The sequence below is a fragment of the Apium graveolens genome, chromosome 10 (genome assembly GCF_009905375.1).
Source record: "Apium graveolens cultivar Ventura chromosome 10, ASM990537v1, whole genome shotgun sequence".
Taxonomy (NCBI): domain Eukaryota; kingdom Viridiplantae; phylum Streptophyta; class Magnoliopsida; order Apiales; family Apiaceae; genus Apium; species Apium graveolens.
The window spans coordinates 162,628,461-162,652,301 of NC_133656.1; the positions used below are offsets into that span (position 1 = coordinate 162,628,461).

A 23,841-nucleotide genomic window follows, 5' to 3' on the forward strand; every position below is an offset into this window, starting at 1 on the left:
CTCCTACTCTAGCCCTACTTTTATATATTTAGAGTTTTTATGTTTGGTATGGTTCATGAGAAGCATGATTCTTGTATACTTAGAGTGTGGTTGGATTTGTAATGAGTTTGAAGTTGTAAATCTTGATTATTGGTTAATGAACTTAAGTATAGCTTTTAGTTCATGATTGAGAGTAGTATAAATTGGAAATCTTGAGATGTTGGGTCTGTTGTAGTAAACTATGGATGGAGTTTGGTTGTAGTAATGATTGTGGGTTGATTGTGGATTGATTTGGAGTGGTATAAATTTGGTAATCGCGTAAACATAGTCGTCGTAATGCCCGATTTACCTGAGACTGCTTTTGTTCTTCATCAGGACCTGTGAACTCACTGTTAGGTTTTGATCATTGCCATGATTAGATAGTTCATGTTACGAGCTTCGTTTTGATATGTGGTTCGCTTGAATCCGCTGTACGGTTTAGGAGAAACGACCGTTTTAAGTAACGGCATTTCGCGAACGAACCATTACCCCTCCCCTTACTTTGAAACCTTGGTTAAGGCTCTTAAATGACTAATTGGAGTATGAAACAATTATGTAAAGTGGGTTAGGTAGTTGGTAGGGTACTCGCGAAAGAATCGCCTTAAAATTCTTAATGGTAAATTTATTAAAAATGGTGGAGCCGAGGGTACTCGAGCGACTTAAGTGAATCGTTAAGCGCAAAAGCGAACGTTAGGGTCTAATTGGTTAAAGTGTAGATTCTTAAGCGAATTTGGTTTAATTCCAACTTATATGATGTTTATAGGTTACCAGACTCGTCCCAGGCCTTTTATCACCCCCAGTCGCTCAGGCAAAATTTCTACCCGTTACACTGTTGTTGTGATGTATATATGTATATGCATTATCTTGTGATAAGTGCATGATTGTTATTAGCAAATCTTGCGATATATTGGAGCATGTTGATATGGTATATATGCATGCCTGTTTCATAATCTTGATATCTAATTGTTGATTCAAATACTTATAAACTGCATAATACCTATGCTAAAGAAAAGCAGTAGTTGCGTATATCCTTAGTATAGGGGACCCAAAGGTGAACATTTTCTAAACCGGGAGTCGATGTTTCCGAGTATAATATATATATATATATATATATATATTTATATATATATATATATATGAATAGTTTTCAAAACTATTATTCGAATAAGGTTTATTCGATAACTTTATTTTACTTAATGAATATTATTTTGAATATTCATTCGAGGACTTATGACTCCGCTTATTTTATTTAATGAATATTATTTTGAATATTCATTCGAGGACTTATGACTCCACTTATTTTATTTAATGAATATTATTTTGAATATTCATTCGAGGACTTATGACTCTGCTTATTTTATTAAATAATATTCTTTATTTTATTAAAGAATAATGTTTCGATAATCAAACTTATTTTCGATTATTCAAATAAAGATCGTACTTTCGTATAAGTATATCTTTGGTTATTTATTATTCATTTCAAGTATAAGTTTTAAAACTTCTACTTCAATTATTTTATAAAGATTATCCTTTATGGGAATATTATTTAAATAATAATATTCAGATATTTTCTAATATGTCGGGACTGATTTATTTCATTAAATCAGCATTACTCCAAACATTCTTAAAAATGTTTTCGAGTCTTCAAAATGATTTTAAAAGTTAGGGCGGATCCCAAAACTCATTTTTATATTAATGATCTTCCTTTCGAAGGGGATTTTAAATACTCGCTCAAAACCTGAGGGATCCGGGCTCTGTGGTTTATTTTATATTCGCAACAAGGTTGCTATTTTGATAAAAGAGTTTTTGATTACTTACCCAACGCTCGGGAAGTAAAATTCTTGGAACAAGTTAATCCATTAACAGGCACCGCCTGGGAAATATCGGTGAGTTTTCCTTTCCAACTAGATACGACTTCTTGGTGGAGCCGTATCAACAAGTTTCTACTTGGGGAAAAGGGGGACGAGCTTTACGTTTCAGAGTCATGGATTTCATCTGAACTAGGAGTGGCGTAAGTGATCGAGTGGCGCCGGCCCAGCCTTATTATATTGGCCCAAATGGCCTAGAAGTTCCGCTAAGACGGTCCATTCATTAGGAGTCCAGGGTTCGGTTGACAAGTAAATTCGACTGTTCTCCTCTACATGTAGAAAATGGTGGAGTTACACTACTGCGACTGATCATCGTGAGTGATCTTCCTGGCGCGGCAAACTCCCGTAATGAGTTCATCATCCAATGGATATTTCTGCAACACTACCCAGAGCACTTCGATAGAAAGGCTACGACTGGGCGATTGTTGAGTGTTGGCAGGGTTGAGTTTTCAAAATGATGTTTTCATCAAATGAAGTATCTCGTAACTTCATTTCATTTTGATGGTATTTCAAAGATTGATTCTATATAAGTTTTATCTTGTAGCTTCATCTATGGGATGAACTATTTATACCTTGAACGGTGGTAGTTCAAGTAATATTTGGAAAAAGATATAAGTATATTGGAGTATCTCGTAACTTCATCTTTTCAACTTATATCTGGTTAATGATTATCTTATGCATGACAAAGATTTTCTAGAAAAACATTGAGACAAGGTTAGATATATGAGATCACCTTGCAACGATATTTTTATACAGTTATAAACCGGAACTCTGTGTATATTATGCATGGAAGAGGACTTCCAAGATTTTGAAAAGTATATATATATATATTGAATATTTTGCGACTTGGTCGCGTTAAGATATCAAACTTGGTTCATTTCTTTTTTACCAAGACTTTCATGAGTACTATGAGAGTGCTTATATATTGTTAGTTATTATACATATTATTTCGGTGGGCTTGTTGCTCACCCTTGCTTTCTTCTTTCATCACACAACAACAGATAGAAAAGATGAACAGGACCAAGCTCCCAATTCGCAAACGGTTAGAAAACGTTCCGCAGTTTTTTGGAGGCGTTGATGCCGCAGTAGCTGAGGTAGGAATTACCAATAGGCTAGGCTTTCAATTTTTGGTGCTCCAGACTTATTTATCTATATGAATTGTAATAATGGCAAGGAAATATGTAATTCATTCAGAAACCCTTTTGAGGTGTAATGGCTTATAATTGTGGAACAAAATGACTTGTGTTATTTTTGGTATTCATCTCTGAGACTATAACTTGTGGTGTGTGTGTATATTGTGGGGTCACAGTACACAGCAGTTGATTGTTTATTAAGATTAAGGGTTATTAAGGGAAATGGAACTCGTGACAACCCGGATCCCCGACCCGGATTTGGGGGTATTACACAACTGATAATACTTTCGCAAGTGCTCTGTATTCCAAGCCCGTGGAATGAGTTTGCCATTCAAATCCTCCAAGCGATAAGTTTATTTCCAAAGTATAGCTTTGACTCTGTACGGTCCCTCCCAATTAGCTCCAAGCACTCCATGCTGAGCTATTTTGGTATTTGGCATGACCCTTCGTAAAACAAGATCTTCCACTTTATAAGGCATAGACTTCACCTTTTTGTTGAAATATCTTGCAATCCCCTGCTAATATGCAACTAACTTTAATTGGGAATTCATTCTGGCTTCATCTAACAAATCTAGGTGAAGCCTCACGTTAACCTCTGCATCTTCTTCCACAAACAAGTCTCTTCATAACGATCCAACCCCTACTTCCACAGGAATCATAGCCTCATACCCGTAAGCTAGCATAAAAGGGGACTCGCCAGTAGCTGATCTTGGAGTTGTGTTATAAGACCAAAGAACCATTGGTAGCTGCTTTGGCCAATCTCTTTTCTTTTCTTCCAACTTGGCCTTTAAAGTATGTTTAATAATCTTGTTTATGGCTTCAGTTTGGCCATTACTTTACGGATGATAGATTGCAGCGAAATCCTTCTTGATGTGCAAATATTCACAAAGTTTCTTTAATTCTTTGCTGTCAAATTGCTTCCCATTATCAGATATGAGCTTATATGGAATACCAAATCTGCAGACTATGGAATTGAAAGTGAAATCTTTGATTTTTCTAGCCGTGATCGTGGTCAACGGCATAGCTTCCGCCCACTTTGTAAAGTAATCAACAGCTACCACAACATATTTACCACCCCCTTGGCCTTGAGAAGTTACCCAATGAGGTCAATTCCCCACATAGAGAAAGGCCAAGGACTTACCAACAAAGTTATGGATGTTGCTATGGCGTTAGAATAATTAGAAAATCGTTGGCAATGATCACAAGCCCTAACAAACTTGAAAGCATCTTCTTTCATGGTTGGCCAGTAATACCCATGTCTAAGAACTTTTAATGCCAATGAACCACCCCCCGAGTAATTGCCACAATACCTTCATGTATCTCTCTGAGAATATAATGTCCTTCTTCGAGATCTACATATCGCATAAGTGCTAGATTAAAACCTCTCTTATATAACACCCCTTCATACTCAACATACCTCGCAGCCTAATACCGAAGGCGTCGAGCTTGTAGCTTATCTTCCAAAAAATTTCCCGTGCGAATATAGTTGAGAATTGGGCTCATCCAAGTCTCCTGCAGTATCTCTTGCATCCAAAACACACCCATTTCTGGAATACTTGGAATTTCCTGAATCCCCAAGGGAATTTGTCCTAGCAACACGCTGTCCATTTGCGAACCCATTTTTTCCAAAACATCCGCATTGCCATTCTCTTCTCCTGGCACACCCTCCAGTTTGGCGCTACCAAATCTTTGGATCAAGCGCTGCACACTCCTCATGTATAACTCACTTCAAGGGCCTCGGGCCTGGAACCCTCCATTAACTTGATTTACTACCAACTCCGAGTCACCCCGGGCTATCAAATTCATAACTCCCACCTCCAAAGCTATCTTTAGACCATTGATTAGGGCTTCATATTCGGCGTCATTGTTGGTGACATAAAACTTGAAGTGAATGGTACTCATCAAGTAGTGTCCCTCCGGGGTAATCAGAACAATCCCGGCTCCTGCTCCTTTATTATTCAAAGCCCCATCGACATGTAGAATCCACCAAGGGTGTGGGAACTCTTCTCTCACCTTATCAGGGTCATACCCCTGTGAGGAAGGTTCTGCCAACAATATAGCCTTCTCATCTTCCTCAGAATCAAACTCAAGTATGAAGTCAGCCAATGCATGTCCCTTAATTGCTGTGCGAGGGCAATATTCCAAATCAAACTATCCCAGCTCAATTTGCCCACTTCAGCATTCTTCGTGATGACTCTGGATTATGTAAGATGTGCCTCAGAGGATAAGCAGTACGGACCTCTATCCGATGAGCTTGGAAGTAGGGCCTTAGCTTTTGTGCTGCAAGGACAAGGGCATATACTAATTTTTCCATGCTGGTGTATCTAGTCTCTGCATCTAACAACCACTTACTCACATAATACACCGGTGACTGGCGGCCTTCTTCTTCTCTTACCAGTGCTGCACTGATAGAATATTCTGAAACCGCCAAGTAAAGAATCAGCGTTTCCCCATCTTCTGGTTTTTCCAACATGAGAGGATACCCCAACTGCTCTTTGATTCTCTGAAAAGCTTCCTCAAAGTCCGAGGTCCATATGAAATCATTTCCCTTCCTCTTAATAGCTTTAAATAATTCCTTGCATCTGTCTAAATATTTCGAAATGAATCTATTTAATGCTGCAATCCTTCATGTCAAACTCTGTACTTGCTTAATACTGGTGGGAGATTTCATGTCTTGTAGAGATTTAATTTTCACGGGATTTTCCTCGATTCCTTAGTGGTTTACCATGAACCCCAAGAACTTCCCTGATTCCACGCCAAACACACATTTCTGAGGATTCAGCTTCATTCTATACTTTCTTAAAATGTGGAACATTTCAGGCAAATCTGCTCTGTGATTCTCAGTTTTCTTGGATTTTACCAATATATCGTCTACATATACCTCCATCGTCTTCTCGATCAGCCTCTTAAATATTTTGTTTACCAGCCTTTGATAAGTTGCCCCGACATTAATTAGACCAAATGGCATCCCGATATAGCAATAGAGACCTCTGTCTGTGATGAAGGATGTGTGCTCTTGGTCAGGTTCATATATGGGAATTTGATTATAACCAGAGTATGCGTCCATGAAACTTAGCAAAGCATGTCCTGCCGTAACATCAACCAACTGATCAATCCTTGGCAAAGGGAAGCTATCCTTTGGGTAAGCTTTGTTTAGATCTGTGAAGTCCACACAAGTTCCCCACTTCCCATTGGGTTTTTTTACCAACACCGGATTTGTTAACCATTCCGGGTAAAAATATTTTCTGATTAGTCTGGCATCTAAGAGTCTATCAACTTCCTCTGCCAAGGCCACAGCCCTTTCTCCACTTACAACCCTGCGCTTTTATCGAATCCCTTTATGCCTGGGATCGATATTCAATCGATGACATATGACTTTTGGATAAATTCCAAACATATCTGAGTGGCTCCACGCAAATACATAAAGATTTTCCTAGAGAAATATTAAAAGTCCCTTTCTTCAGCCTTAGATTTAACTGAGATCCAATCTTCAGAACTTTTCTTGGATCCTTCTCGTCGATTCGGATTTCAATCGATGGCACATGACTTTTGGATCAATTCCAACCATATCTGAATGGCTCCACGCAAATACATCAATATTTTCCAAGAGAAATATTGAAAGTCCCTTTCTTTAGCCTCAGATACAATTGAGATCCAATCAGCAGAACTTTGCTTGGATCCTTCTCGTCAATTCGGATTTCAATCATATCCTCAGTCGGCCCCATCTTTTCTGTGGGCATCGGAATCCGTGGATCCAAATCGAGCTGATTGTGACCTTCATCACTTTGTTTAGAAGGCGCATCCTCTAGAGGAGGAGCACCAACTTCCTTTCTGGAAGGAGGCGTGCCCTGCGTAGCAGGAGCATCAACTTCGTTAGAGTTCTGAACGACAGAAAGCGCGCCCTGAGATACAGGGGCATCAACTTCTTCTGAAACTTTTGGTGATAAGGGCGCGCCTTCAGGAAGAGGGGAATCCACCTATTAGTCTATTACACTGTTTGCTCAAGGCTTTGCAAAACATCAATTCTCTCTTCGAGTCATTCCCCATTGAAATTTTCTTGGATTATGTTGTTTGGGGGCTCTTCTTCTTCCAACATTTTGATCCTGAGAGTGTCTTCTAGGAACAACGTTGCTGAAGGCAACTTGGAGGAGTATCCATTTTCTTGTTCAATATAATAATGGACACGAATCTCCTCGATTGGTTGCTCGATAGTTCCTTCTAGTTCATCATCTGAGCCATCTCCGACTTGGACATCCTTTCTCCTAAAACCCCTCATAGCCTGTTGGTAACATTCCCGAGAGTCATATTGAGAGCCTTTTATATTGCCAACCCCATTCGGGGTTGGAAATTTAATATTGAAATGGTGAATTGAAGTGATGACCCTCATTTCCCTAAGAAAAGGTCGTCCCATCAACACATTGTGGGATGATTCCTGATTTGGGACTTTAAACTCGAGCATCTTAGTCACAGATAGTGGACTTTCTCTCTCACGCCCGCCGCCGCCCGGTCGGCATTAGAGAGGAATATTCGCAAAGCGGGAAAAGGCACAAGGAGGGGGAGCACCATCTTATTATGCCCTCCCCATATGAAATGCTTCTACAGTTAGCCTATGATGTATGACCATAGGTTCCATGATTTGGAATCATCGGGCTGGGATGAGATTGAACTTCTCAATATACATTTTCTTTCTGTCAACTAAAGTCTGCTCCTTTCCTCCGTCAAAACGAAATGGCAAAAGAGCTCTTTTTTAATAAAAAAAATACGGCGTCTCTTCTTTTATGCAATTTATGCCTCCGGCAGTAAGTTAGCCGGAATAAGAGGTTTCGGCGTATTGGGGCAGCTAGGCTACTTTCTTTATTCTCTTATGATATTGAAAGTTTTTCGGTAATTAATTCATCTGCAAACCGGTTATTCCACATCACCAGTCAAGGAAGAAGGGAAGGCTTATTCAATAGATGGCGGTCACGTCGTTCTTTCAAAAAGTATATTCCGAATTCATATTCCTACTCCGACTCCTTCTCTTTGCACTCACTCCCGTCAAGGGAGAGGAAGATGAATATGAATAGTTAACCACTAGATCCAGTCCCAGTACCCCATATCTCATTCCCGGCATTCCTCCGTCAAACCTTCTTGCAAAGATAAAGAAAGCACCGGATAAAATAGCAAGTATCCTTTCCTCCCCCCTTAGACCTATCCAAAAGAGGAAAGAAAAAAAGATCCCCTCATGAGATGGGATGGCATGACCCTCTTTGGACGGTTCCTCCTTTACTTTAAGATAATACCTAGCAAGGCATATTAAAGGCACCAGCTCTTTCCCACAAATAGAGACTCTTCTTCTATGTCACTTCCGGTTATCAAGCAGTAAATTTTGGGCATTCATCTGTAGCTGTTCCTATTTGTAGCACGGCAGGGGAGCAAATCAAAACCCAAAAACTCAAACTTTTTAGGCTTCCTCTACCCACATCTCTCATACCCTCTATACGGATGTTTGTACTCCTATAAAGGTTTCTTTGTGGTGAAGGAGGCCTCAGTGATAGAAGGTGGTGGCTAGGGTGCACGATAATCGAATTGATCCCATAACTCTAACTCCTTCACCAGAAAAACCATAAACCCAAGAATCCTGCCCCGACATATCTCGATCAGGTAAACCCATCTTCTTATAGGAGCTGTAGTACATGATATTTGTCGAGCTTCCATTATCCACTAAGGCTCTGTAGACGTTTTTAGTTTCTATCTGGAGAGAAATGACTAGAGCATCATTGTGAGGGTGATGTACCCACCTAGCATCCGCCTCTTTGAAGGTGAAGTCCATTGATTCTCCATTGAATACTTTGGGTGGTCGAGTTTCTACCCTGTGGATGTCAGCCAATGACCGAAACCGGGCTTCCCTTACGTATTTTTCCAAGGCTCAAATACTGCATTCCATCCCACGATCTCCTTCGTATATTGCTCGGATGCTGCCATCCCTGACAAATTTATTTTCTTCTAGAATTTCATTGTTGGATCCCCGAGGAGTACGACCTCCTTCTTCTTTTGCTTTGTCAGGACCATTTTTATGCCTCCTTACTTCCATAACCACCCATTCTCCAAGATAACCTTCCTTGATCAGAGCCTCGATTTCATCTTTTATCTGTCGACACTCATGGATGTTATGCCCGGATGATTCATGGAATTCGCAGCATTTTTTCTTGTCTTTACTTTGCAAAGACGACAGAGCTTCTAACTTCCTAAAATGTCCCATGTTCTTGTTAACTTCAAAGATGTGTTCAATTGATGTAGACAAAGGGGTGTATCCTCTGGTTCTGTTGTCATAGCTCAAGGGAGGGCTCCATTTCCTTCGCATTGTTGTGATATTCACCCGATTTGGGCTTCCGCTACTTCTTTGATATCTTGGGCTCGGATATCTGTCTCTCTTTCTTGCTCTACCCCTCTGGCTTGTGAAGCCGGTTGGACTTCTGTTAAACATTGTTCTATACCTTTAAACGATTCTGCTAAGGCGAAGACATCTGCCAGAGTAGCTGGATCCTTTTTTTGCAAGTGTTTCCATAAATCCGAACCAACTCTTAGTCCTGCTATCAAAAAACTTTTCCAAGCTTTGTGCGAAGCCCCTCTTATACTGGTAGACTCGACATTGAACCTTTTGAAGTAAGATGTCAGACTTTCATTCTCCCTCTATCTGACATTAACCAGAGTAGTGACCGACGGAGCGTACCTTACAGTTGCTTGGAACTTAGTCAAGAATAAGGTTTTCATTTGGTCCCAAGAAGTGATTACCCCTGGTCCAAGCTTTTGAAACCATTGCTGAGCGCTTTCCCTAAAAGTTGTTGCTAAGAGTCTGCATCGGGCCAAGTCTGGAACTTGGTACACATCCATCTCTATGTTGAATTGACCCAGGAATTCCACAGGATCTAAACTTTCATGGAACTGGAGATCGCTATTTGTGTTATGATATTCGACCGGCAGCTGAGCCTCTCTTACAGCCGCAGAGAATGGCGAAGGAATCTCAGCCATTATCGTTACCCTTCCTTCCAGGTGATTGAGTAGCTTCTTCAGATCATCCGCATTGAAGGTTCCCACGTCGGGGATAGTCTGCATATTGGGTTATGGATCCTGAGGTTGAGGTGGAGGCGGCACTACCTGATTTCAACCCAGAGGAGCCGGTTACTGATTAGTATTCTGAGCATTGGCTTGTCCTCCTCCCATTATCACTGGTATCTCTTGGTTTCTCTCTTGATTTCCTTTCGGATTTTCTCCTTGTCCTCGTCCGCGGCCTTGAGGAATCTCACGATCATATGTCTGAATATTTCTACGACCGTCATCTCCCACATAATTATCTCTTTTAGCTCGATCATACATGCGAGTATCCCTATAGCCGCAATAGTTATTACGACGATTACCGTCCAAGTATCTACCTAGGCCTCCGCCTCTTCCTCTCCACTGGGGTCTTCTCCAGCGATCACTTCCATAGTCCCAACCGTATCTCTCCATCTATCCACGGAGAGGAGCTCTCTCATGGTCACGGTGCTCCTCCTGATTCTCGGTGGGATTCAGGGGCACACACGCTGAACCATGGGGTGTCGCATCTCCTTGGTCGGCATCTCTCTGCCATTCCAAAAGCAATATCCTTAGATCAACATCTCCCAGATGGATCCCCAAACGATCCTTCAAAGCAGCGAAACCTTATTGTTCATTTTCCAGCATAGATTCCGGTTGTCGGTGCTCCTCCAGAGTTCACCCGGATCGGTGCGAGTAAATGATTACTCGGTCATCCCGTGGCACCTCTCGCCCATCAGTATCTTCATAAACAAGAAACCTAATAGGTTTAGATTGTTATTCCCAAACAATCTACATAAGAATTACATAAAGGGGGGTTGAATGTAATTCTGGATTCTTTTCAATTTTAAGAACAATTCTACTATAAATATATAATTGTATTTGATTTAGCAGTGGTGCGGAATAAAAGTAGTAAAGAAATTAAATCACAAAGTAATCAAATACAAGTATTTAAAAACTTTCTAGTGGATTGAACTTTTCCACCAGAGATATATATTAAGTAGAGAACTCTGTGTTACAATGTTGTATACAATTGCTTACAAGTTGAACTACAAGAATAGAGAAATTCTTTACAGATTTTGCCTTATCTATTTCTCTGCTTTTTGCTTTCTTGAATTCTTAATCCTTAAAGTTCTACTTGCTACACTTGGTTTATATATCACCAAGTTACATGATAAAAAGACAAACAAATAAGACAAAATGTTTCTAGTCTAATTTCATGCTTCTTCATTTCTCTATCCATCATCTTTTAATATCTTCAGTTTAGCATGGAAATGGAAATGCTTTTTTGTTCTCTAAACCCTGCAAATAGGCTGCCACATTCCATTTGCATACGATCAATGCATGTGACTGTCAAGTCACTATCAACTGTTCTTTTGAATTTGAACATCCGTTGAAGCTTCATTGAATCATCCGTTGAAACTTTGATTGATCATCCGTTGAAACTTTGGCTGATCATCCGTTGAGACTATGTGAATCATCCATTGAAGCTTTAGTTGAGCATCCATTGAAGCTTTGTAAATCATCCGTTGAGACTATTTTCTTGGCATTTAACTCCATTTCATTTATACAAGATTACAAGGCATCTAATATTTATAATTAACCAACCTATCTTGCATATCAAACTAGTAGTCAACATGACTTAAACATTCTGCAACATCTAGTTCACTAAGGCATTGTAATATGCAGGAATGTGCTACTAAACTTATTATTACATAAGCTACTCTTTCAACGGATGTTGAATTAATCATCCGTTGAAAGCTACAAAATCACTTAAATAAAATCTGCTAAGTGTTTTGTTTAAGTTATCATCAAGTACACAACATATTCCTAACAATCTCCCCCAATTTATGTCTACGGGAATTGTAGCCATAAATTAAGAGAAACTTGATGATAACAAAATACTCTATGAATACAGATTAAAATAAAGTAGATAAAATTTATAAGTGCTGCAATTTATTGAAAATTCTTACAGAGGAAGATTTGTAGAGTATCTTATAGATCATTAAAAGGTGCTCCTCTAGACTGAGCATATTTAGATTACTTCCTTGACTGTCTGAACTTCTTTCCCAGCTTCACATTATTTTCCTCAATTTGATTTTGGAGTTGCCTGTAAAACTCAGATTCATCCTAATTTGTCTGATCCAGCTTTTCTTGCATCTCCATGAGAGTTTCATTGCTTGAAAGTTTTAGTTGATCTTCCAATTTGAAGAATCTTTTAATGGATTTTTCAGCTTTGAACTCCATTATCCAGTAAGGCCTCAAATGCACCCTATCTCCAGTAAAAGGAATTGTCAATAATCTTGGGAGTGCATTTGGTCCTCTCCAGCTATTTCTTATATCCTCAATCTTGTTTAGTACCATTTTCTTGGCAACTATATTGAATCCAAAGTTCTTCTTGATTGAGGAGAAGACAGTCACCAAAGTGGAATAGCCTTCATTGAGAATTATGTGAAGGGGCCATGTCATCTCTCTTCCACCCTTGTACCTGAAGACTAATCTTTCTGGAAGATGTCTGTAAGCATCAATAGCTCTAACTTCATCTATTTCTTCCAGATAAAGATTTATGTCTGAGAATTCTTTGATGTCACAGATGAAGAGTTGATCTCCCTTGTTGACACTAGGTTTGGGTTTGGCCACTGACTTGGATTGAAGTTTGACAGGCTTGACCATCTTGACTGCTCTTTTCTTTGTCTTTCTTGGCTTGGCATAGATTGGAATGTTTAGATCAGGAAGAGGCAGGTTGTCCCAATATATAGGTTCATCCTTGGGAATTACAGGTTCACCATGGAAAGTAATGTTAGGATCAACCTTGAATTCAGCCTCCTTTAATGCAGGTATGGCTAGTTGACTTGAAGTTGTAGATTGGGTTAGCATGTATTCTTCCTTATCTTCATTGAAATCTAGCTTCCTCTTGGCTGGGAGTTTGTACCTTATTTTCTTAGTCTTCTTTGGTTTTTCTTGCTTTCCTTCAATCAAATTCTCATTTGTCACAGTAGGCAATGTGCAGCTTATGTGGTTGCAGGCTTCTTGGATAGGTTCTTGGCTTCCAGAGCAACTTGCTTTTTTTGTTGTTTGAGCCTCACCTTTTCTTCTTTCTTGGCCTCTGCAAACTATGGATGTCCAGCCACTACACAGATTAATTTACCATTCCTGTAGATCTTAGCAATTCTTTTCTTTAACACTGAGTCTCTAGGATCTTTGAAGAAGGAAATAGATCTTCCAAGCAGCTTCTTCTCATCGGGATTAGGGGTTTTATACATAAGGTCCAATGGATTTTTTTCTGAGTTCTTTGGATAGTTTCTCTTTGGCTGAAAAATCACATTGGCCTTTGGAGATTTAATTGTTGAGGGATGACCCTTTTTAATGTTCCCCAAGCTCATTTTATTTGCTGAAATTTGTCTCAATTAAGAAAAGTGAGAAAAGACCTTGTCTTGCTTCCCAATTGGACCAAACTTTTTCTTGATATTTTGATCAAGCTTCTTCCATTTTTCATTTAGTTCTAACTCAATTGTTGCTACATCAAGCTTTTTTAATTTATCATTTGACTCCAACTTAGCTGCTGCTATCTTGATTAGATCAATACTGTCAAAGGCTGGTGGCTTAGTGAAAGTAATTGTCGGGACAATCACCTTGCTAACTTATATGTTGAGCACTTTCTCCCCCTCACTTGTTGACTCCCCGTGGCTAACTGGAATAATAGAGTCTTTCTCCCCCTTTTTGTTAGCGTCAAATTGAGTGGAGGTTGAGGTTTGTGCAGCCACCATTTTCTGAAGTAACAGAGTTTGTTGAGCTTGATGGAGGTAGATTTGAGTAATAGATGTTTCCAGGGACTTGAGCCCGGTGTCCAAAGAGTCCACTTTGTTGACTAGATCAGAGTTTTTCCTAAGCTATTGGTTGATGTCTATCATTGTTGTGTTAGGAAAGGTAGCCTCTAATCTTGCAGCAATGTCCTTTTTGACTTGACCAATTTCTGTCTTGAGCTCAATTACATCTTGATTTTGCTTTAGAGATTGAATTTGGTGTAGTTGAAGTGACTCTATGTGAGCTTCAAGAAGTCTCTTGGTGTTGGCATTTGTAGTGGCTTCAAGAGCTATCTGAGTTTGTTGAATGATATGAAAGAGAGTTGATTTGAAATGGTGCTCATCACAGTCTTTGCTAAACATCCAAGATGGAGTGTTTGTACTTGAGCTAGGGCCTGCTTCTCCCCCTGTGTGCATGAAATCTTCTTCATTATCATCTTCATCCCCAAACTCCTCAGAACCACAAGTTGGATAGTCAAATTCATCACTAGCTGTGGAGGGCATGGCAGTGATTGCATCATTGGCCCTTTGAATAGAAGTAGTTGTGTGCACCAAGTTGAGAATTCTCTCAGCAGCCATATTATCATGTTCAGCTAAAACTTGATAAGCTTGAACAGGGTGAGTAAATGCCTCATCTTTATAAGAAACAGAGTCTAAGATAGCTTGATAATATTGCTGAAATAGCTGTTTCTTTTCAGCCTCATTGACATCCCTTAACTCACTAACAATAGGCTCTTCCCATTCTTCTGTACCTGCTTTTCTCTCATAATCTCTTTTTTCTTGCATCAACGGCTCCCCTTGGCTTCCCCCCCCCCACACCCTCATCTTCACCTACTAAGGTGGGATTCCACTCACTTACTTTTGCCAAGATGGAAGAAATAGCTTGCATGTTTTCACTCTTTTCCTCTCCTTTTGCCTAAGAGCAACTCAGCCTCTCACTCTGTTCACTCCCTTCCCTCAATCCTAAGAGTGATTGTACAACCACTACATCATCTGCACTTGTAACAGTAGTTGAAATTTGAAGTGGTGCAGTGATATTCAACGGATGAGAAACATCCGTCGAAGTAGTAGTTGAAAGTGTCAACGGATGATTGCTGTTAAGCACATCCGTCGAGATACAATCACTAGTCAACGGATGAACAATATCCGTCAAGATAGTAGAAATGACAGAGTTTGGAGTGGAAACTACCGTATAATATGTGGTGATTGATTTCAGATTTTACACAGATTTTTCAGTAGAATCAGAAAGAAATGGCAAGTGGGCCAACAAATCATCTAAAAGATGATGCTCACTTGCTTGAGATTTTGGCTTCTCTATGAGAGTCAAAGATGGATAATCAGGAATTGATGTGTGAATCATGTCTACATCCAAAGAATTTGTGGGTAAGTTTTGTGTGTGAGGTGCTTCTATTATTAAAGATTTTGGTTGTGACTCCACATCTATAGGAGCCACATCAATATGACTTTGAGAAGGTGCTGTAACTGAGTCTTTGACTGCAGTTAGCACAATGTGTGCACCCTGTGTATCCCCAAGTGTTTTTTATTTCTTCTTTCTAGCATAATTTTGGGATGAGATTGTGTCCCTAACCCTCTTGGCATGTGCTCTTGGTTGAGAGCTTGTTTCAATAGTAACATCCTTTTGGGAGGATGAAACTAGTAATGAGCTTATATCCTTATTAAGCACTACAATTTGTTTGGAAACTGCAGTATGGCTAGGTTTGGTTACACACACCTCTCCATACTTATTCTTAAGGATTCTTTTATATTCACCCTGTCCCTCACCAGACTTACTTCCCTTCACACTCCCCTCTTGGTTTTTAGTGGATTTTACAACTAGCTTCTTTTGAGAGAGAGACTAGAGGGGGCTTTCTTTGAATTGGATTTTGAGATTTTTGGTTTTGTGGCTTGGGTAGGCACCTGTTTGGTCATTGTCACAGGTGCCATGGCCACAGTTGATTGCAAAGAAATAGGTTGTTGAGAAGTAGTAGGGACAGAAGTATTTACCTCACTCACCTGAGGCTGTTTCATGATTGGCATGTAAACAAGAAGAACATCATTGTGGTGATTTGCCCTGTTCAGGTCAGCAATAACTCTTCTCTCTTAGACCCAACAATCTAACTTGTTTGTTGGGTTCAAGATTGAGAGATCCTCAGACATAAAATTAGCTATTAACATAAATAATCTAGCATAATAAATGTTCTTAGACCTCTTCTTTATATCTCCTAACTTACTCCCTAATTCATACATGACAGAAGTGCTGAAATTAAAGTACTTATCACTTAAAAGCATATAAAGCATGTTGACAAGTGAATAAGTAACAACATCAAAATTACTGACTTTGCCAGAAAACACCTTGATAAAAGAATCACACAAAAAGCTCCATTCCTTTCTAAGACCCTTTCTCCTAACATCACCTAACTTAGTGGCTTTAAGAGCATAACCCATTGAAATTAGCATGTTACTCACATCAGTGTCTGTATGTGGAGAAAGTGTGTTATTCTCAGGAAATTTAAAGCATTTTTCAATTGTATCACAGTTAATACAGTGTTCATTACCTTCGAGAGTGAAGGTAATGGTTTTGTCCTTTGAGTTGAACACTGCTGTAGTCCAAATTTCCTCGACAACTTCACAGTAAATGGTTGGAGACTCAAGCATGACATAACTCAATTTGCAGTTCAGAATGAAGTCCATCATTTTATGATAGTATTCGGATGTCGGAATTTGCTTGTTCACCAAAGCCACAAAGTTGTTCTTCTCATAGACATGCCCAGTTGAGGACATGATTTTGACTACTGGCGCCATTGCTGTGATTGAGATTAGTTGCAGAAAGGGAGTTTTTGCTTTTGGAGAAGAAATGAGTTAAAGAAATTGCTTGAAAAAGATAAAAACAAAAATAGAAATGAAATTAGCTTTTACACTTTCTTAGAAATAAACTGTCAAAAAGTAAAAAGGTAAAATAAAGTAACCAATCAAATTAACCCAAAATAGCCGTTTTAAAATAAAGAAAACTGTCAAAATTTAAGATTATCCGTTGAAATATACATACAGGCTGTAAGTAAATTCGACGGATAATGCTTAAAATTAATGGCTAAGATTGAGTGTAATTCGACGGATAATGATAAAAGTACCCAGAGTAATAATTGATACTTCGACGGATGATAAGATTCAATGGATATCCATTTTCAACGGATAATGAACATCCGTCGAGTCATAAATTCTGACTTAGCCAAAGTTTATCTTTGACAGGAAATATCAACTTTTACTCTGGCTGCATTTCAATTTGCTTAGACATCAAAATGAATTAAGAGTAATTAAGCATACCTAACTCACTTACCAACCTAGTAAAGGTGGATTCATCAAGTGGCTTAGTAAAGACGTCTTCAAGTTATTTTTCACTTGGAACAAAATGAAGTTCCACAATACCATTCATAACATGCTCTCTAATAAAATGGTACTTGATGTCAATGTGCTTGGTCCTTGAATGCTGTACTGGATTTTCAGTGATTGCAATGGCACTTGTGTTATCACGGAAAATAGAAATTTTATTCACCTGTAGACCATAGTCCAACAGTTGATTTTTCATCCATAAAATATGTGCACAACAACTACCAGCAACAATATATTCAGCCTCAGCTGTAGAAGTAGAGACTGAATTTTGCTTTTTACTGAACCAGGTACTAGCTTATTTCCTAGAAATTGACAGGTTCATGTTGTACTTTTTCTATCAATTTTACAACCTGCATAATATGCATCTGAATAACCAGTTAGATCAAAACTAGAATCTCTAGAATACCAAATTCCAAGTTTTGGTGTTCCTTTGAGATATCTCAAAATTCTCTTAATATCTACTAAATGAGATTCTCTAGGATCAGCCTGAAATCTAGCACAAAGACAGGTAGCAAACATTATATCTGGCCTACTAGCTGTTAAATATAAAAGTGAACCAACCATGCCTTTATAACTTGAAATATCTACAGACTTTTTAGTAGTATTTAATTCTAGTTTAGTTGCAGTGGCCATGGGAGTTTTTGCAGATGTGCAGTCCATTAAGTCAAAATTCTTTAAAAGTTCATAAATATATTTGGCCTGACTAATGAATATTCCATCACTAACTTGCTTAACTTGTAAACCATGAAAGTAAGTTAGTTCTCCCATCATGCTCATTTCATATTTACTTTGCATCAATTTGGCAAACTTTGTGCAAAGTTTTTCATCTGTAGAACCAAATATAATGTCATTTACATAAATTTGAACAAGTATACTAGAGCCATTAACATTTCTATAGAATAAAGTTTTATCAACTGTACCTCTTGTGAAATGATTTTCTAAAAGAAACTTTGACAAAGTGTCATACCAGGCTCTAGGTGCTTGCTTCAGTCCATAAAGTGCTTTCAAAAGATAATAAACAAGTTCTGGAAAATTTGGATCTTCAAAACCAGGAGGCTGACTGACATAGACTTCCTCCTCCAAGTCTCCATTCAGAAAGGCACTTTTGACATCCATTTGATAGACCTTGAAATTGGCATGGGCTGCATAGGCTAAGAAAATTCTGATGGCTTCAAGTCTTGCAACAGGAGCAAAAGTTTCATCAAAGTCTATTCCTTCTTGTTGACAATAGCCCTTAGCAATCAATCTAACTTTGTTCCTGACTACTATGCCATTTTCATCCATCTTGTTTTTGAAAACCCACTTGGTGTCAATAGGATTCTTTCCTTTAGGTTTGGGTACCAGCTTCCACACTTTATTCCTTTCAAATTGGTTTAGCTCCTCCTGCATAGATAAAACCCAATCAGGATCCAACAGAGCTTCATCTACCCTTTTAGGTTCTTCCTGAGATAGTAAGCTGCTATACAGACATTCTTCTTGAGTTGATTTCCTTGTTTGCACCCTTGAAGATACATCACCAATGATCAGTTCAAATGGGTGATCCCTAGTCCATTTTCTCTGTTGAGGTAGATTAGCTCTAGATGAAGAGGCCTCATTGTTGTCTTGATGTGTGATATAGTTTTGATTAGAAGAAACTCCCCCTGAGTTTGTGGATCTTTGAGTTGAAGCTGGGGTTGTTTCTGCTTATGATCTGACTTGGCTTTCAACTCCTACTGATGGATCAATGGATGTTGTTCTTTGCCTTTCGACGAATGATGCAGATTGTCTTTCAACGGATGATGCACTTGGTCTTTCGATGGATGTTGAATTATGTGCTTCATTAGTTGTAGACTTTTCTGCATTATCCTTAGACATTGATTCTTGATCACTTTCATCATCACTATCTTCACAAATCATCTCAACATTGTCAAATTTGAGGCTTTCATGGAAATCACCATCTTGCAGTCCTTCAATCTTTTAATCATCAAACACAACATGTACTGATTCCATAACAATGTTGGTTCTTAGATTGTCGACTCCGTATGCTTTTCCAACTGCATATCCAACAAAGATGCCTTCATCTGCTTTGGCATCAAACTTTCCATTTTGATCAATTTGATTCCTTAAGATATAACATTTACAGCCAAATACATGAAGAAATTTTAATGTTGGCTTCCTGTTCTTGAACAATTGGTAGGGTTTCATGCATTTTGCTTGATTAACCAAAGAAATATTCTGAGTGTAGCATGCAATATTTACAACTTCTGCCCAAAAATATGTTGGTAATTTTGATTCTTCCAGCATATTTCTTGCAGCTTCAATAAGAGATATGTTCTTCCTTTCCACCACTCCATTTTGTTGTGGAATTCTTGCTGCTGAAAACTCATGCATGATCCCATTCTCTTCACAAAATAATCTCATCACAGAATTCTTGAACTCAGTTCCATTGTCACTCCTGATTCTTCTTACTTTGAAATCAGGATGATTGTTGACTTGTCTTATGTGATTGAAGATGATTTCACTAGCTTCATCTTTGGATTTGAGAAAATATGTCCAAGAGAACTTTGAGAAATCATCCACAATTACTAGAAAGTTCCTTTTCCTTGAGATGAACAATACATTGACTGGTCCAAATAAGTCCATGTGCAGCAGTTACAAAGGTTCTTCAATTGTTGAATCAAGCTTCTTTCTGAATGATGCCTTGATTTGCTTTCCTTTCTGAAAGCATCACACAGTCCATCCTTTGAGAATTCCACTTGAGGAATACCCTTTATTAAATCTTTCCTGACTAGCTCATTCATAGTCTTGAAGTTAAGGTGGGACAGCTTCTTGTGCCATAGCCAACTATCATCTTGACTTTCCTTGCTAAATAGACAAGTGATAGATTCTGCATTTGATGAGTTGAAGTCAGCTAAATACACATTTCCTTTTCTCAATCCAATGAGAACCACTTTGTTGTTTCTCTTGTTGGTCACAACACAGGCTTCAGAATTGAATGTTACTGAGTTGCCCTTATCACAAAGCTGGCTAATACTCAACAAATTGTGCTTAAGTCCATCCACTAGGGCAACTTCCTCAATGATGACATTATCCTTTGAAATAAAGCCATATCCCTCAGTATAACCCTTGATGTCATCTCCAAAAGTAATACTTGGGCCAGCTCTTTCCTTGAACACAGTGAGCAGGGTAGAATCTCCAGTCATGTGCCTTGAGCACCCACTATCCAAATACCAAAGATTCTTTTTGTTTCCCTACACACAACAAAATCAAATCAAGTTGATTTTGGTACCCAAGTTTCCTTGGGTCCTGTTTTGTTAGCCTTTTTCTTAGGTTTCTTGGGCTTGTACTCATTTGACTTAGGCATTTGAAATTCTTCCTCAGTCAATTGAGTAGAACCCTTAAAACCATTCATCATTGCAGAACTATCATGCACAGGTTGGTTAACATGGAAAGGAATATTTTGTGCAAATATGTTTTTCCAGTATGGCATGCTAAATGGCATTTGTGGCATATTAAATGCAGCATAGTAAATATTTTGTGCAAATGGCATATTAGCAAACTATGCATTCAAATTAGGTGCAGGAATAACATTCACATGAATTGTAGGCATACTGGGAAATGAAGGAGGTGCAGACATGGGAGCAGGCATAACAAGTTTGCAATTAACAGATAAATGATTAACACTACCACACTTAACACAGATTTTTCTTGGTGCATATTTATCAGGTGTGTAGTTATTATGTTTGTTAATTCCTACTTTCCCATTCCTATTGTTTTTCCTTTTAGACTCTGCTTTCACTTCAATTTTCTCCAATCCGTCATTTAATTGCTTAATAGACAGATGCCCTACATTGACTCTCTTGTTCTGTCTCACTTGACTTGTTTCTCATGGAACAAAGTTCTTAGAAACTGATCCATATTTTTCATTTAATTTGGCTAGCTTGGCTTTGCTGACTGACTTACTTTCTCTCAACGAATGTTATTCATTGTCTTTCGACGGATAATCCTTTTGATTATTCGACGGATAATGTTCATCATCCGTCGAATCCACATCTGTTGAAAGTCCTTCAACCAAATTGGAATCAAGTTTCTCCTCGCTCTTTTTCCAGGCTGCATCACAGAAGGATTCTATACCTTGAACTTTAGTAATTTGAGCATGGACATCTCTAGATGATTTCCATGCCTTAATTACCTCTTATTCTCGTTCAAGTTGCTTTCTTAAAATCTCCCTTTTCTTTAAGGATTCAGTTAGCTCATCTTTAGCAATCTTGCACTCTATCTTCAATTTTTCAAACTCAACAAATTGAGTCTCTAGCACATTGTTTCTTTCACTTAAAAACAAATTGTTCTCTTTAATTTTAGTATTTTCTTTAGTGAGAGATTTGAGTGTAACACGCAGATAATATAACTCAGTAGACATGTCATTTATAGCATCATTACACTCAATTTTAGATAAATGTGCTAGATTAGTTGCGATTACCTGATTACTTGATGAACTTACTTATGTTTCATCTGACTTGGCCATAAGTGCTAGATTGACATAGCTTGTATCATCATCCTCTTCAAGTCCATCTGGAGCCCAGTCATTTTCATGTATGATGAAAGCCCTTTCCTTTTGTTTGAGCAACTCAAAATATTTCTGTTTGTAATCAACAGGCTCAAACTTCTTTTTACCAGAATCAGACTTTCTGCATTCATTAGCAAAATTGTAATATCTGGGATATAACGTGTAATTATTTTTGCTGATAAATAAATATTTTGTATATTCTGTATTTATTATGTGAATTAATTGTTAAGTGGTATATGTGTTTGGATGTTTAAATATGATATAATTTAAGTATCTTAATTTTTATATGTCCAAAATAAAGTGTAGATAATTGTCATATTTTTCTATTAATTTTTATGTTATTTTATGATTTTATAAAAAGATTTATGGATTTAATAAATTATTTTTCCGAGTATTTATAAACTATTTTGTATAATCAGGAACCAACCGACTTCAACCGTTCTTACGTTTTTACAACCCAAAACTCTTCCGAAAACTCCTTTCTAACCTAATTGCAATATTCCGAGCATTTTTCAGGTTTTGACTTTTTCGATCCGGCGTACGGTTTTCCCCGTGCGGGTCCCGGCGTAATATTTTCGATACAACAATCATTTCGGTAAATTGATAAAACCCGTATTTTTGAGAAACAGGATCTTTTTATTAAACTATTATATTATCATATCGTAGTACGTATAACCAAGGCGCTGAGACCAAGACCGCAGTACAAAAATGTATTGTTATGGATTAAAACTACTATATATAATTGCTGTATTTGATACTAAGGAACGTGAGCTTCGAGGCTCGATTTGACTGCTCTTGTGTTTCGTGACTCAATCTGCCTTAACAAGATGCCTACGTACCTTGCTGATTGCCAAGGATCAAGTCAAAAAACGTAGTTCTGATTTGTGGGGTGAGGCCCCTTATATAGATGCGGGAGTCCTTGAATTGGACTTGGTATAGGAGGCTTGGTGGATAAGCCTCTGAATTAGGATAGACTTAGGAGTCCTAGGAAGTAGGAAGTTGATTCCTTATCCTTTCAGGTCCCCTTGAGGCTAATCTCTAAGGATTTATATCCTCATCGGGACTCTTTTCAACATCTGATTTCTCCCTTATTAATTAATTACGAAATTAATTAATAATCAGGGCTTTTTGGGCCTTTTTTATTCCATCAGACCTAATCTGGTCCGTCAGACTTAACCTTTCTGGTCTGAATATTATACATCTTATTATTATTGGGCCTAGCAGCCCATTAATTATAAAATCAGGACTTATTTATCCCTATCATTTGCCCCCCAACTTTTGGGAAACATTGATTAGGTTTCGCAGAAGTTAAATCTATTCGTTCCCTTACAGGGTTTCGTTTTTGCGTAAAGTGTGGAGCGACCTACACATTTACAACGAATCTTCCTTTTATTCAGAAATTATCTTAATTTCCAGGAATTTTTCCCTAATTTTCTGGAATTTTCCCTAATTTTCTGGGATTTTTCCTAATTTTCTGGATTTTTCCCTTAATTTCTGGGTTTTATCCCAATTTTTCTGGATTTTTCCCTTAATTTCTGGGATTTATCCTAATTTTCTGGATTTATTCCTTATTTCTGAAAATATTTTTCAGAAATTATTTAAGGAATTTCTTTATTTTTTCTGGATTTTCCCTTAATTTCTGGGATTTATCCTAATTTTTCTGGATTTATTCCTTATTTCTGAAAATATTAATATTTTTCAGAAATTATTTAAGGAATTTCCTTATTTTTTCTGGATTTTTCCCTTAATTTCTGGGATTTATCCTAATTTTCCTGGATTTATTCCTTATTTCTGAAAATATTAATATTTTTCAGAAATTATTTAAGGAATTTTCCTTACTTTTTTTTTTTTTTTTTTTAATACAGTTTTCGACCAGGAATCCATTCGACCAGGATCCTGGTCGAATTAACCCCCATATTGCCCTGGTCGACAGCTTTTCGGGCAGGATGCTTTCGATCAGGAATCCTGGTCGAATTTCGGCCAGGATTTTTCTCTTAATTTTTTTTTTTTTTTTTTTTTTTTTTTTTTTACAA

General features: G+C 38.0%; 1 protein-coding gene across 1 annotated transcript; it reads right to left on the minus strand.

The window, feature by feature from the left end:
- Positions 1-4,747: 4,747 nt before the first annotated feature.
- On the minus strand, positions 4,748-8,831 carry LOC141691245 (uncharacterized). Its single transcript, XM_074495983.1, has 6 exons — positions 8,578-8,831; positions 8,112-8,301; positions 6,665-6,996; positions 5,752-6,336; positions 5,259-5,601; positions 4,748-5,170 (listed from the first exon to the last, which is right to left on the minus strand). Exons 1-6 carry the CDS (start codon positions 8,829-8,831, stop codon positions 4,748-4,750), a joined length of 2,127 nt encoding a protein of 708 aa, XP_074352084.1.
- Positions 8,832-23,841: the final 15,010 nt, after the last annotated feature.